The sequence below is a fragment of the Diaporthe amygdali genome, assembly GCF_026229845.1.
Source record: "Diaporthe amygdali strain CAA958 chromosome Unknown NODE_49_length_293705_cov_63_570957, whole genome shotgun sequence".
In the NCBI taxonomy this organism is placed as follows: domain Eukaryota; kingdom Fungi; phylum Ascomycota; class Sordariomycetes; order Diaporthales; family Diaporthaceae; genus Diaporthe; species Diaporthe amygdali.
This window is the reverse complement of record NW_026517069.1, coordinates 2,820-16,837: the sequence shown is the minus strand read 5'-3', so window position 1 is coordinate 16,837 and position 14,018 is coordinate 2,820. Positions and strand designations below refer to the sequence as shown.

The 14,018-nt window shown below is 42.7% G+C and overlaps 5 protein-coding genes across 5 annotated transcripts; 4 read left to right on the top strand and 1 right to left on the bottom strand.

The window, feature by feature from the left end:
- Positions 1-275: 275 nt before the first annotated feature.
- Positions 276-2,065, top strand: J7T55_007556 (uncharacterized protein; the record flags this gene model as incomplete). The annotated part of the gene is made up of 5 exons (XM_053134841.1): positions 276-512; positions 600-729; positions 782-834; positions 889-932; positions 1,036-2,065. 5 exons carry the CDS (start codon positions 276-278, stop codon positions 2,063-2,065), a joined length of 1,494 nt encoding a protein of 497 aa, XP_052987349.1.
- Positions 2,066-3,401: 1,336 nt separating this feature from the next.
- On the top strand, positions 3,402-4,907 carry J7T55_007555 (Alpha/Beta hydrolase protein; the record flags this gene model as incomplete). The annotated part of the gene is made up of 1 exon (XM_053134840.1): positions 3,402-4,907. One exon carries the CDS (start codon positions 3,402-3,404, stop codon positions 4,905-4,907), a length of 1,506 nt encoding a protein of 501 aa, XP_052987348.1.
- A 505-nt stretch (positions 4,908-5,412) lies between these two features.
- J7T55_007554 (uncharacterized protein) lies at positions 5,413-7,313 on the top strand (the record flags this gene model as incomplete). Its single annotated transcript, XM_053134839.1, has 4 exons — positions 5,413-5,604; positions 5,664-6,285; positions 6,376-6,569; positions 6,837-7,313. 4 exons carry the CDS (start codon positions 5,413-5,415, stop codon positions 7,311-7,313), a joined length of 1,485 nt encoding a protein of 494 aa, XP_052987347.1.
- A 1,109-nt stretch (positions 7,314-8,422) lies between these two features.
- Positions 8,423-9,385, top strand: J7T55_007553 (uncharacterized protein; the record flags this gene model as incomplete). Its single annotated transcript, XM_053134838.1, has 1 exon — positions 8,423-9,385. One exon carries the CDS (start codon positions 8,423-8,425, stop codon positions 9,383-9,385), a length of 963 nt encoding a protein of 320 aa, XP_052987346.1.
- A 469-nt stretch (positions 9,386-9,854) lies between these two features.
- On the bottom strand, positions 9,855-10,572 carry J7T55_007552 (uncharacterized protein; the record flags this gene model as incomplete). Its single annotated transcript, XM_053134837.1, has 3 exons — positions 9,855-10,177; positions 10,245-10,273; positions 10,358-10,572. The coding sequence occupies 3 exons, from the start codon at positions 10,570-10,572 to the stop codon at positions 9,855-9,857; spliced, it is 567 nt and encodes a 188-aa protein (XP_052987345.1).
- Between the last annotated feature and the right edge of the window lie 3,446 nt (positions 10,573-14,018).

The window sequence follows — 14,018 nt, the reverse complement described above, 5'->3', positions numbered from 1 at the left end:
ATGGCTGGGCTGCCAGAAACCTGGCTGATCCCAAAAGACACCTTGCCAGTTCGCAGAATGTGTGACATAACCCTGACAGCGATGATAATATAGAATCAAACAAGAACATAGAGCCGAATGTCCAGCTAGAGATAGCACCGGCAATGCACCGGCAATACGACATTGAAGCTGCCGCTTACATAAACCACTATATCTGCAAGCTCGCATACTGACAGCAACGTTGCAGGATTCCTACTCTCGATGCTTCACCTACCGTACTGCAATTCAGATCCACCATGAGGCAGGTAGAACTAATAGCAGCCAGCGGAGTGACCACCGCAGATTCTCCCGCAGTTCTCAACGTAAGCGACCACGCGTTCTCAGACATCGATGGAAACTGGACTGGTTTCCCAAAACAGTCAGGCCAATCTTTATCGTACTGGCTACAGGGTGTTCGATGTGATCCTTTGCTCGACCACAGATCGACACCAGATCTACCCACGTCTGCAGACATAGTCGTCATCGGATCCGGCGTGAGTTGCTTCTTGATTCGATGCGTCCTCGGGCTCGACTGGGGATGACACACCTGAGTAGGATATTTGTCCTTCTAACGAATGCAGATAACGGGAACGCTAGTTGCGAAGCACTGCCTTGAGACATGGCCTGAAAAGAGCGTCGTCGTTCTTGAGGCTCGCGAGTTCTGCAGCGGTGCTACTGGAAGAAATGCCGGCCATTGCAAGCCAGACCAGTGTGAGTTAGGGATGCCATGACAGTCATTCCTCTAATTGACGGACAATTGTAGGGCGAGGTTTCGGCAAGTATGAGAAAGCGTTCGGCACAAAACAGGCCCTGTCTGTAGGTGTTTCCTCCCGCCGTTCTCTTTGGCAATTAGTTGACAGCACAAAACAGATACTGCAAAACGAGCAGGAGACATGGGAAAACCTTGTACGATAGTCAGTATAACCCCTTTCTCGCATGGTTGCGTACCTGTCTTGCATGAAGGCCTTCCAAAACGTATCGCTTCGGGCTCTGTAGCAGGCAACTAACATATAATAGCGTCCGCAAGAATGATGTTGACTGTGATCTCTGGGTGGGAGATACCCTCGACGTCGCCATGACTCCGGAGGTCGCAACACTAGCCAAGGACGTTTTCGAGCGATGTCAAGCCGCAGGAGGAAAGGTCGATCACATCAAAATCACACTTGACCCAGGCGAGGCCAAAAGAATCTCCCGCCTCAAGGGAGCACAGGCGTGTTTTGCGTGGCCTGCGTCGACCTTGCAACCGTGGAAACTAGTGGCTCACATCATGCAGAGGAATGTCGCACAAGAGCCCCGTTTCAACCTACAGACATATACTGTCGTTCGGAAGGTCACAGCGAGTAACAAGCCTGGAAATTGGATCGTACATTCTGACAGGGGCGAGATCGAATGCTCTCGCGTCGTCCACGCCACAAACGCGTACGGCGCGGCAGTTGAGCCCTCCCTACGAGGTCTAGTCATCCCCACACCGCACATGTGTAACAAGGTCGTTCCACCGACGAGTCATGCCGGTTCGAAGGCATTGAAGAATTCGTATGGGGTGTTGTTGCCCGACGGGGCCCTCTTTAGCGTCAACCCACGACCGACCTCCGATGGGGTCATAATGTTTGGAGGATCAAACCCCGGACAAAAGAAGTTTCAAGAATGGCTGAAGGAACATCCTGAAAGGTGGACTGACGATGGCCTGTCCGAATTTCCGGAGATAACGGAAGCTGTCAAGGCACTCGCTGAGGAGCACCTCGAAGGCTGGGCAGCCGCGGTGCCGGGGCCTGGAACGCTGTATGACTACAGCTGGAGTGGGATCATCGGTAACACAACTGATGGTGTGCCCTTCATAGGTGAGCTACCGGGGCTCCCGGGGCAATGGATATGCGGGGGTCATAATGGGCATGGAATGGCGAGGACATTTACAGCCGCTCCTGGGCTTGTGAAGCTGATGAATGGTGCGTCGTGGGAGGAGGTTCGTTTACCTGACCCCTACCAGATCACAGCAGGAAGGTTGGCGAGGTTGAGACAATCGTCGAAAAAGGATGTTATTGCTATCTGACCTGGCTTAGAAGCAAACATGCCTAAGAGCTGCTTTTCTCAGCCAGGGTGGCGCGCAGCGCTACACATATATGCACGAAAACGCATGTTCAGAGGCGCTGTTGAGTACATCGTATAAAGCCTCTTTACTCTTGTCACTAGGGCCGTTCGAAGTGCTAGATTGGTGACATTTACCCCAGGTGTCAAGGTATCCAGCCTACAACTATAGAATACCTGCGACAGCAATGAAAATGCTGACGCAATAAACTAGACGATTCTCGATTATCGTCAGCTCATCTATTTCGAATACTGAATCCAGAGTCCCAAATATTTACCATCTTGGTTGAAGAAGTTGAGGGCCACCATGATGGATACAGCTGTTCAGGAGTAGTAACAGGCCGTGAAAGGGTAAGGGTAGTCTGGCAAGCACTCAGAACTGAGATACACACAGTCACTGATAGAATGGTTACGGATTTTCGGATATACGTTTGGGCACGGGTAACCGGGCAGTCTTTTCGGCTGTAATCCTTGTTGAACGAATGAAAGTGTTTAGTACTATAACAATGCTAGACACATGCCGGTCTGTCGTATTGGTGCAGGTAACGTTGCTCTACTGCTTCTTGTCACAGGATATGATTACTTGGACAAGCTTTGATGATTTAATTGCTCTCTGCCACACTTTCCAGCAAACTTCTCCGCGAGTACGAAATGATATTAATCCTGGGAAAATATCGGTTACACAACGCGGCAAGATCCAAAACCCTGGAATTGTGTGGACCTCGACAGTTCATATGAACACCTGATATAGAAACGACGGCAGGCCATGTCACTCACTCCACAAGGTCAAATATTTATCACATCACGCATTAAGTGTGCAAGCTGTTGGGCAGCTACAGTACCACCCAAGGTGCAGTCGCCAAGCAGGCCCCTCAAATTCCATACATGGTCAATCATTTCTGGACTCCACCTAGGGCCCAAATAGTCCGAATGGGAGCCACATCCTGGCCCATTGCTACTGCATCTGGACATAAACTCGATCACAATTTCATCACTTCAGCTCATGCATGGACGGTCAACACCCCACAACTACCGGCATCCTACAGCAGCCGATGAGCCAAATAAGCAATGAATTATGCAACTTGCGTCGCGTCTTCGGCTGTAGCAAACCCTATTACCCCTACCCACCATACCGCTCCGTAATCAGGGCGTTTCCGAACCACGGCTACTGCGGAAGCATCACGCGTCACCGCAATACAAAATTTGTGCAGCCCCGATCCAGAGTTATGTGGGTAAGATCCTCAGATTTATCGCCTTCTCTCAATCGACTACTAAGCAGCACACATTCTCATCAGAAAATTATGACGCCGGCCGTTCTTTCCATTCAGAGTGCCACACTTGTCAAAAGTGACCCATGCAATCACTACAATGATTTCCTCATCGAGAAGCTTCATTTCGACGTTCCCCTACGACACGATCGATATAACGCTGAACGATTGCTGCTGGTTGCTCACATGGTGTATGGAGAGGCGCTCTCCGACAAGCTGGATGCTTGTGACGGAAAAAAGCTCACCGATCCCAGCACGCGATTTAGCCTCCAGGACCGGCCAATTATTCTCTATCTTTGTGGAGGACCAGGCGCCGACAATCCCCCTTGCCGTGTGCCAGATATGAATCGATGGCTACTAAATAGGGGCTACCAGATACTCTATGTGGACTACCGTGGCTGTGGGGAGAGCAGCCCGGTAAATGCTAGGATTCTGAAGAAGCGAGGAATGAGTGACATGGAGATGGCGAATTATATCAAACAATTCTGTCAAGACAATATTGTCCGCGATCTCGAGGCGATTCGGCTTTGTCTCTCAGTCAATGCCAAGAGCATTGAAGGCGAAGACAGCTCCTCGATCAAATGGACAGTTCTCGGCCAATCATACGGCGGTTATATCAGCCTGACATATCTTTCCACACATCCCGAGGGCTTGTTGGAAGTTTTCATCACAGGAGGCTTGCCTCCATGCGGAATGGACATAAAAGACTATTTCAAGGTCGAGTATACGAACATCGTCGCTCAAAACAAAACATTTTACGCAATGTACCCGGATGCCGCTCGTCTGGTCAGAAGCATCCTTCAATTGATTGCACAAATTGGGCCACGAAACATCCATATGACTGGCAGAGGGTACATGACTGGTCAGAAACTCTTGACTTTGGGACGACAGTTTGGTTCCAAGGTTGGGTTCCCAGAAGTGTATAACTTGCTTCAAAGGATGCACACCAACCTGTCGACAACAGGAAAGTTGTCTCCAGAAACGATCAGAGAGTTCGAGGGAGTCCTTCATGTCGATGAACGGCCGCTGTACCCTATTCTTCTCGAGCAAACATGGTGCAGTGAAGGGGCTACGAGGTGGGCGGCTGAGAGAGTAGCATCAAAGCTAAAAGGTTTCGAGTATCTGAGGATGGATTCCGACGGGAACTATCCTGATCCTGCACAGACGCCACACGGTCTGCCAATTTATTTCACGGCCAACACCTATTGCAAGTTCCACTACGACACGCACGAAGAATTGATAGACCTAAAGGGCGCAGCCCAGATCCTTGCAGAGCATCCATGGGAGTGCTCTTACGACTTTGAGCGGCTCGCCGAAAACCAACTTAGTGTACCAGTATATGCTATGAGCTTTGTCCAGGACATGCACCTTGATCTTGGCGTTGCTGAGGATACGGCAGCCAAGGTGGGCGGCCTAATTCTTGTGGAAGATGCAGGGTGGCATCAGGACATTCGTCACAAGCCTTCTGCGGTGTTGGAGAAATTGTTTGGAGCTCGCGACACTATCAATGAAGCATCGGGCAAAGCTCAGTCCGGGTAAGTCGCTCGTGACGGCAAAGAGGGAAGGGAAAGCCTGTTGCGTAGTCAGGTTTGAAGAAGCACACATAGGGGTCTGCCTGGTCTGCACTTTCTCAGCTCTCAGAACTATATTTCACAGTGTTTACCGAATCTCACCATTCGAATTGTAATCCTGGCCAGCAACTTATTCACTTCGAACTTTCTGCCTCTTAGGGGATCTGATTGGGAACCTTCGAATGTTTGCCCTAGCCATGGTCATTCACTTCATGCAATGCGGTCATTGCTCAAGTGACAGCAGTTGAGAGCCCATTTGAATTGCCAGGCCCACTTCTTGCAAACGCCCACCTCAACACCAACATTGAATGGAGCGCCGACAGCAGGGCGCATTCACTTTGTCTCCCTCGATTTAAAGGTGTTTCCTTCCACATCAACATTTTTTCCATCCCGCCCAACTTCCTTCCACTACTCCACAAAGCGCAATTCTTCTTCCACTTGGATCACTTTGTAATCTTTCAACACCGCCCACCATGCCCACCCCGGACCCAATGGCCTCAATCTCTGGCCCTCCAGCCTATCCCGAAGGCTTGGCGTCGAGCAATGAGAACTACTACACCGAGGCGGACATGAGCGATTCCAGCTTTGTCACGGCGCCTGAACAAGCGGCCTGTAGTGAGAATGGTGAAAACGACCACACGATTGACGGAGTCAATGAAGATACAGTGAGTCTAAGTGCCAGCCAGGCATATCCTTCCTTTGCATGTCTCACTCTTTGATTTAGGAGGTTACGATCGAATCCCCAACGTCTCGAGCATTATTGTCCCTCGGCGATCACGTTGGACATCATGTCGGCTCAATAGATCAGTACTATTCTTTTCCTACCGAGGGATACGACGGAGACGACGAGCATGTCGACGAACAAGAAAATACGGCAGACGAAGATTTGACTAGAGATTCTTGCGCCAACCTCACAATCAGCGACACGGCCAATGACGACTTCTCTGGCGCGTCCCAGCATTTGATGAGTGTCCTGTCCTGGGAAGTGACCCCATCAGACATCGAAATGTTGGAGAACGACAACTTGAAAGACCAGCGGAGAACCCGCAACCCGTGGCGAACTCTCGCACGCTTTCGCACATCGAAGAAGACCACACGGTGCCGCTCGCACCGGGAATTCCCAATCCAGCGTCTTCCAGCCGAATTAATTATAGCCATCTCGCAGCACTTGCCTATCGAATCGACCGCCTGCCTGGCGTTGGCATGTAAGGTAACCTACTCGGCCCTGGGGACGAGCTCGTTCAAGATGCCGAAGTCCAACCGATGGAAATTTCTCCTCCTCATCGAACACGAGAAGCAGAATTCCTTCGCCTGCTTCGCATGCCTCAAGCTCCATCGACCTTCTCGTTCGACTGCAGACTTATTCTGCAAGTGTGCATCACTCTCTAGATTCATGTCAATTCTGTGCGTGCCTCAGACTATTTCAACTGGTCTAGTCAAGTTGATTGGGCGCAAGTACCTTGAGGATCCAGAATCTTGTCACGAATACCTTTCTTGGGCTACGTTGGCAAAAAAGTCGACGAATCGATATATGAAGGCTGCGTCGCATGTCATCCCCAGAATGGTGGACGGAAATTTGTTGATTCGACAGGAGATTTACATGCATCCCTTCCACAAAGGCAAGATTACGGTACGTTCTCTGATGGAGCTGAAGGAGTTGCTATCAGCAAATTCCTCCATTTTCTTCGCTAAATTCCCACCACTATGTCTCCATCGGACATGGACATCCCTCATCACGAATTTTAGTGTGCTGGATGAATGCGCCAACCCGACCAAATGCGTTTATTGCGCACATTATAGACACATACCACGGTGTTATAGCAATGAGGTTGTGCCGGAGACAGCACGGAACGGTCTTTTACCGCCTATGAAGGCTTGCTTCCTCTTTCATGACCAGCCCTGCGAGGCCTGCACGCCAAATTCGGAAGGCATCTGTGGAGGCAATATCGAGGGCTGCAGAAAATGTAGCACGGATTTCTGCATTTCGTCCCGTGATGTCCTTGGGGTCGGGCATTGCCTGGTACTCTCGTGCTGGAAGGACATTGGCGGCGTTGGGCCAGGCCAGGCTGCTAAATGGGACGACTTTGTCGTGCCGAGCCGCAAGCGGTGGATAGAACCTGATTGCATGGAAGACCGTCGACCACAGAGCGAGGTGGGCCAGGTATACAAGGCTTTTGAGAATATCGTCGGTGGCAAAGCTGGAAGTGGTGGAGAAACGAGCCCATACCGCCCGCAGCCGGACTGGAAGATGGTTCGTGACCTGACCCGCCGAGTACGCAAGACCTTTGATTACGACGGCACTACTCACAGCAGGGAGGTGACGGAACTTGAGGAAGATGACAGTGATAGTCTGGGATCCAGTACAGATTTCTGATTGGGGAAGGTGGTGCATTCGACGAGGTAAGGTGCAAGGCACGAATTGTCTATGGTGGACTGAGATTTTGTGTGTTTCGGCTAGGAAATGCACGGCGTAAGCTGGGAGCAGGCTTTGCATGACCTTGGTCAGCCGTAAAGAAATAGCAATTCGACTAGACCTGTCTGGTGCTCCTACAAAAGTCATGAATGAGTGTGCAAAGTCCTCGTCATCATTGTGAAGTCGTATTCCGTTTCCTGTAGACAAGTATCGGCGCTGTTTAAGGTATGGTCCGCAAAGGAAGAGGTCTTGATAGACCATCGTGTTGATTAATCAAGATTGCGGTGGTGAATTGATGCTTTTCTTGTGTCAGAGGCACAATTGGATGCGGGAGATCATGAGCGCGTGGCATCTGAATGGCCGAGGAGTGTTGATGTCAATGAACGGTCGCCGTCAATTTGTCGGTATAGGCTAAATTAGATCATTGAAGCTGTCTCTAGCCTTGTTGCAGTCCTCGTTCGGAAGAGGGAACTGTGGGAGGCTCTTGCAAAGACGGCGAGCAGGCTAACCCTCAAGGTACGTCGTTGAAAGCCGACATGCACAATTAATCATGGCCAACTTAGCGCCTTGCCTTTTCCTCGCCCTTGTGACGTCCTAGTTTATTGCACAAACTCGGGGAAAGACTAGTAAATAAAATACTTACCTCTAAGTTCTCAAGTAAGTTTTTATCGACGCAAAAACCAGTAGAAAACTGACGCATTAGTGAGTACCTCAATGTCATCTGTTTTCATCTATTTAAGAAAACGGACCTCCCCCTTTTTAAGAACTCTTCTTGCTCTTAGATATGTTCGAGTACCTAGCTATAAGACTAGTCTCACTTGGACATCATTTTTTGACCAAGGCGATCTACACACATTTAAAGTCGAGTCATCCCGCAAAACTCTCACCAAATTGCACCCCAAAAAATCAACTTGCAACAAACAGACACACCAACACAAGAACACAAAAAAAACACAAAAAAACACAAAAAAGGAGTTGAAAAAATAATCCTACAGTCATTACTCCACCCGACCATTCCGCCACTATTGCCACCGACTAAACCCCGGATCCTAACCGCACAAGCACACAAAATGTTGACAGGCAAAGGAAAGCAAGTCGCCGCCAAGCCGGATTGGAAGGAACAACTTGCAATGCTAGATCAAGACGTGGGCTGGGACGCGCCATCAGGCTTGGACTGGGCGGAAAGTGGCAACCCGGAGAAACAAGAAGTATTTACCCCGAGTCCACACCCGAGCAGGCACGACCATAACGGACTTACTCACGATCCGCAGTCAAAAGAAAATGACCACCATGTCTTCCTGGCAGAAGCCGAAAGTGGAGATGCTTCAACAACGATGATGACCGACTACGCTTACGCCGCTTATTGCAGTGACTTCGCAGCCTGCTACAATGACTACGCTGTCTACGACGATACATCACAATACCTCGATAGCGACAAATACTTCGATGCATGGGGATGTATCCTGGAAGATGACCCAATAACATCGCTAGAGGTGCAGCAGAGCATTTGGGAGGCAGCTGTGGGGGAGTCACGCGGCGCAGAGAAGGGCCAGCACCACCACACCAGCACCCGCAGCACAGACGACGGACGCCAAACACATTTCTGCTCACAAGCCAAACAAGCACAAGAACAATGTGTCCAGCCAAAGAGCCAGCTAGTGGCCTACCTCTACCACCGCTTTGGAGAGGACATTCGTTACGAGAACCGGTGTTGCTGCCACGAGTGGCTGTACGACTGCGTCGAGGAGGACAGGAAGGCTACCAGAACGGAGTACTCCCTAACGGGCGGGGGCCTGCCGAAGGACGATTGCGTGTTGCTGCCATACCCGCAAGAGGAGATGCCGGGGACGGAGCACGCCGACAAGCCGGTGCTGATGGTGACGACGCCAGAGGGGGAAGCATTGTTCCCTCACGACATGGGGGACTACCCGGAACCAACAATCTCGAGCGAACGGCCGATTGGAGGGGAGATGGTGGCTCAGGTTCGAGACTACGTAACGCCGTATGAGGACGAAGACGGTGCGGACATTTGAGAACACTGGAAGACGTCGGGCATTTCAGCAACGTGCATGAGACGCAGGGTGGTGGGCATCTGGATATAAAGGCCTAGAATAGAGAGAACTCGACACATGAACGAGCTTGATGAAATTAACAAGAGCATTTCATCAAAATGGCACTCTCCCAATTGATTCTCGATTGTGCAAACCTTGCCGCCCTCAAGGTTCATCCCTAGCTCGGTGCTTGTGTGCACATATGCGGATCACGAGATCACTGAGGAAAGACACTAATAATTATCGCCACGAAATCTTCAGGCCACATATGATTCATTGATAGGGGTTATGGGGGCTAAGCAGTCTGTATTCCTGGTGTTGTGTAGGAGCTGTCTTGTTGCCTTCCTTCGTGTCGTTCGCTCAAAAGTCAGGACTCCAGGAGATTCCGTAGATGTCTGAATGACCGTTTCCTCCAACTGAAATATCCCCATGTGATCTCCTCCTCCACAATCTAAAGGTCAGAATCTTCGTCGGGCAGCGGTGTCTTGACGGCGCTCTTGAATGTTCGGGCGAACGTCAGCCACCAGTTGAGGTCCTTGTCCTGAAGGTAATTGTTGCTGGTCTGGAGTGCCGCAGTGCCAGAAGACATGCCATCTCCTGATTTGCTCGTCGGCTGCGATGCTTGTGAGGGATTTCCCTGCGACTGGGAGGTGGAAGTGCCGAAAGGGCCGGATCCTGAGAATGACGACATCTTGTGCTCGTCGTCGCGCAGAATGACGGTTGTATGGTGTTTTGTTGTGGACTGTAATTCGGCAGGGATCGAGGTGGTGTGGTCTGTGAACAGCCGGATCGAGGTTAGCTTGCGAACAACAAAAGGCCTTATAAATGAGGTTGGATTTACCTGTGTGCCGGGGAGGGGGCCACTCTTGACTGGGCCTCAAAAATTCAGTCGGTCATGTACTTAGGGACCGTTTTATGGTCAAAGGCGAGAGTCGTGGTGCTCAGGATGTGGACATGGCGTTGCGTAGCAGGCAACCGTCAAAACGGGGGACAGAAATGGCTGCCTGGGGTTGACGGACGCACGACAGCTGTGGGCGGCGAGTCTTGGTGGCTAAGGAAAGCTCCAACAAGAAATAATTATTGGCTACAGCCAATTCAAGGCGACCTGCCTCCAAGCACCAGGTCCAGAGATGCTGCCGGCCGCCTGGATCCTTGGCCAGGTCGAACATTCAGGCATGTGGCCCGCAAGCGGGCGTCGGTCTTCGTGATTACATATCCGAACGTCGAAGACTCTAAGCCCTAGGTTCTGGGCGCAGGGCAATCCAAGTGCAGGACGAGTATGAATTCAAACATGGTATCCCCCCCCTCCCCAACCCCCCCCCCCCCGAGTAATTGAATGGCTGATCAAGTCTCAAGAATCTGTACTCATGTAATGATCACGACAAACTTTTACAGGGTCTGGTAGTGGTCTGTAGGGTTCATATTAGCAGTGACGCTATCGAAGTAATTAATACTCAGATACTTGGACTAACGACTGAAAGGCAGGTATGAAAGCTGTCCACTGGTAACGATCGTGTTCCGTATGTATTAAGCTCTTTAGTTCTTTTCTTCTTGGACCGCTAGTGTCGCTGCATGTGGGCGGTCACTGCAGTCCACCCTCATGTAAAATATCCTGCCGAGGCCCTATTGGTGCGACGGCGCTGCGGGCAGGCTCAGTGACTGTAGTTGGGCCACAGCGCACAGACCACTTGCAGCCCCAAGGCCCTCTGCTTCTAAGGCCTGAATACAATCGGAGACAACCTTTCCTCCTATTCTTTTCATCTAATAAGTCAAGATCTTACTCAGAATTCTACAATAATGAGCAGGACTTGAGATTATAGCCTCTTCCATGTCACTCTTGTGATAATCGATGACCTATTGCTGATTAATCGCAGGTTGGATGGCTTAGACCCTAAATTGGACCACCCCTTCACGTACAGCTGTCTCCTACTAAAAAAGCCTGAATACTTACCCACTTTATGTACTTTTATGAGAATTGGAGTAATATATTAATTGCATAGAATCTCTTTTTTAATTGAATGACGCTCTATAGGTCGTATTAAGATTGCTTAAAGAAAATAAATAAAACGTTTTTACTAATTTAAATAAAATATAATTTTATTACTAATGTATTTATTCGATTTTGTTTTTGAAATATTGTATATATAAATCTTACATGGAAGAAAAATCATCGCGGTTTTGATTATTTAATTGGAAAAGTTTCTGTTAGCTGGGTTACGTATTCGAATATAATACGCGTTTAGGGATATTAATATTTATTTAGGTATAAGTTGCTTATTTAGTTATAGAAAGCAGCTAAAGGCTACATTCCTTTAAAGCTTACTTATAGTTATAAGCTTAATAAATTAATTAGCTTATTATAAATGCTAATACTATAATTTATATATTAATAGTTTTTTATTAAATATATATATATATTTATAAGTATTAAAAACCCTTTTAAAAACTATTTTTTATATAATTTAAATTTAAAACTTTAATAATTAAAATAATTACTTATATACTTTAATTAAATGCTTAAATAATTTAAATATTTAATTTCCTTAAATTTATTTAAAAGTTTTTAAAATAAGCAGGTTTACTAAATTTAAATAAAAGTTACTATAATACTTTTATTATTAAAATTATTTTTTAAATTAAGATTTAATAATTACTTTTACTTTATAAATAACCTTATTTTAAAATAATTTATAAACTTATAATTTTACTATTTAAAAAATAAATAAATAAAAATAAACCTTTAAATTAAGCTAATACTAATTAGCTTAATTAATAATACTAATATAACCTTATTTTAAATATTAAATAATAATAAAATAAAAAAAAATAAAAAAAAAAATATAATTAGCAAATTTAATAAACTTAATAAATTTAGTAAATAATAATAAATAATAAAAATATAAAATTAATTAATTAATTAATTAATTCTTAATATATAAATATTAATATTATAAAATTTAATTAAAAATATTTATTAAATACTAAATAGTATTTAACCTATAAAATAATAATAACCCTTATTATTTAAACCTTTAATATATAAGCTATATTATAAAAACTTATTATAAAATATATTTTTAAAATAAATTTAAAAAAATATAGCTTAAAAGTATAAATTATTAATTAATATAAACTAATTTAAAAGCAATAAAACTAATTTAAAATTTTACTATTTAAATTTAATATACTTTATTATTATAAATTAATTCTACTTTTAATAATCTTTTTTTTTACTAAATTAATTAATCCTAATTTATATAACCTTTAATTTTAATAGTTAATTTATTAATAATTATAAGCTATTTAAATATTTTATTTAAATTAACTTTAATAAATATATTTATTAAATTATTATTACTATTAATTTAATATAGCTTATAAATCTTTTATTACTTATATAACTATTAAAATATTATTATATTTATTATTAATTGCTTTTTTTTAATAATTTTTAATTTAATAAAATACTTATAAAAAAAGTATAAATTTATATAAATTATTAATAATATTATAAAAATATTAAAGTAAGCTATAATTTATTAAAAAATTATAATAAATATAATTTTTATATTAAAACTATTAACTATACTATAAATTTTTAAAATAAATATATTTTATATAATTTTTTTATATTTAATTAAAAATTAATATAAAATATTACTAATTATTTTTTATTTTATAAAATTAATACTTTTTTTTTATTAATTAAAATAATTAAAAGGCTAATTTAAAAGCTAAAATCTTAATTATTTATAAAAAAATTATTTATAAAAACTATAAATTTAATTAAAATAAAGTTAATAAAAATATATTATAATTTATAGCTAAAGTTTTATATTTATTATTAAAACTAATAATTAAATTTAATATATATAATATTATTTAAATTTTAAATTTAAATAGCTATAAATAAATTAAAAGCTATTTTTAATTAATATATAAATATTAAATATATTTTATAAATATATTATTTAAAATATTTTTAAATATAATTTAAAAATTTAATATTAATTAAATTAATTTTTATATTTTAACTTTTTTAAATAAAATTAATAAATTTATTAAAATTTATAATAATTTTTATATTATTAAAGTTAAAAAGGTTATTAATTATAAATTTAATCTTTAGTTTATAATAAATTTATTTTTTTTAAATTTATTTTTTTTTTAATATTAAAAAAGTAAAAATAATTATTAAAAAGATATTATTTATTTATATAGCTATAATATTAAAATAATTTTAATTATAAATAAAAATTAAAAAATATAAATTATAAATAAATATTTTTATATTTAATTTATTATAATAATAGTAATAATATATTATTTATTAATAAATATTTACTTTAGTAATATTATAAAATAATTTAATAACTTTTATAATAATATTTGTTAAATATTTATTTTAAATTTTTAATAATAAGCTTATAAAAAATGTATATTTTAATACTATTTTAAATTATAAATAAGTTTAAATAATATTTTAAAACTTAATAATTATATTTATTTTTAATAAAAATAATATTAAAATTATAATTAAATATTAGTTAATTCTTTATATAGTTAATAATTATATTAAAATATCTTTTTTTTTTTATTATTATATTTTTATATA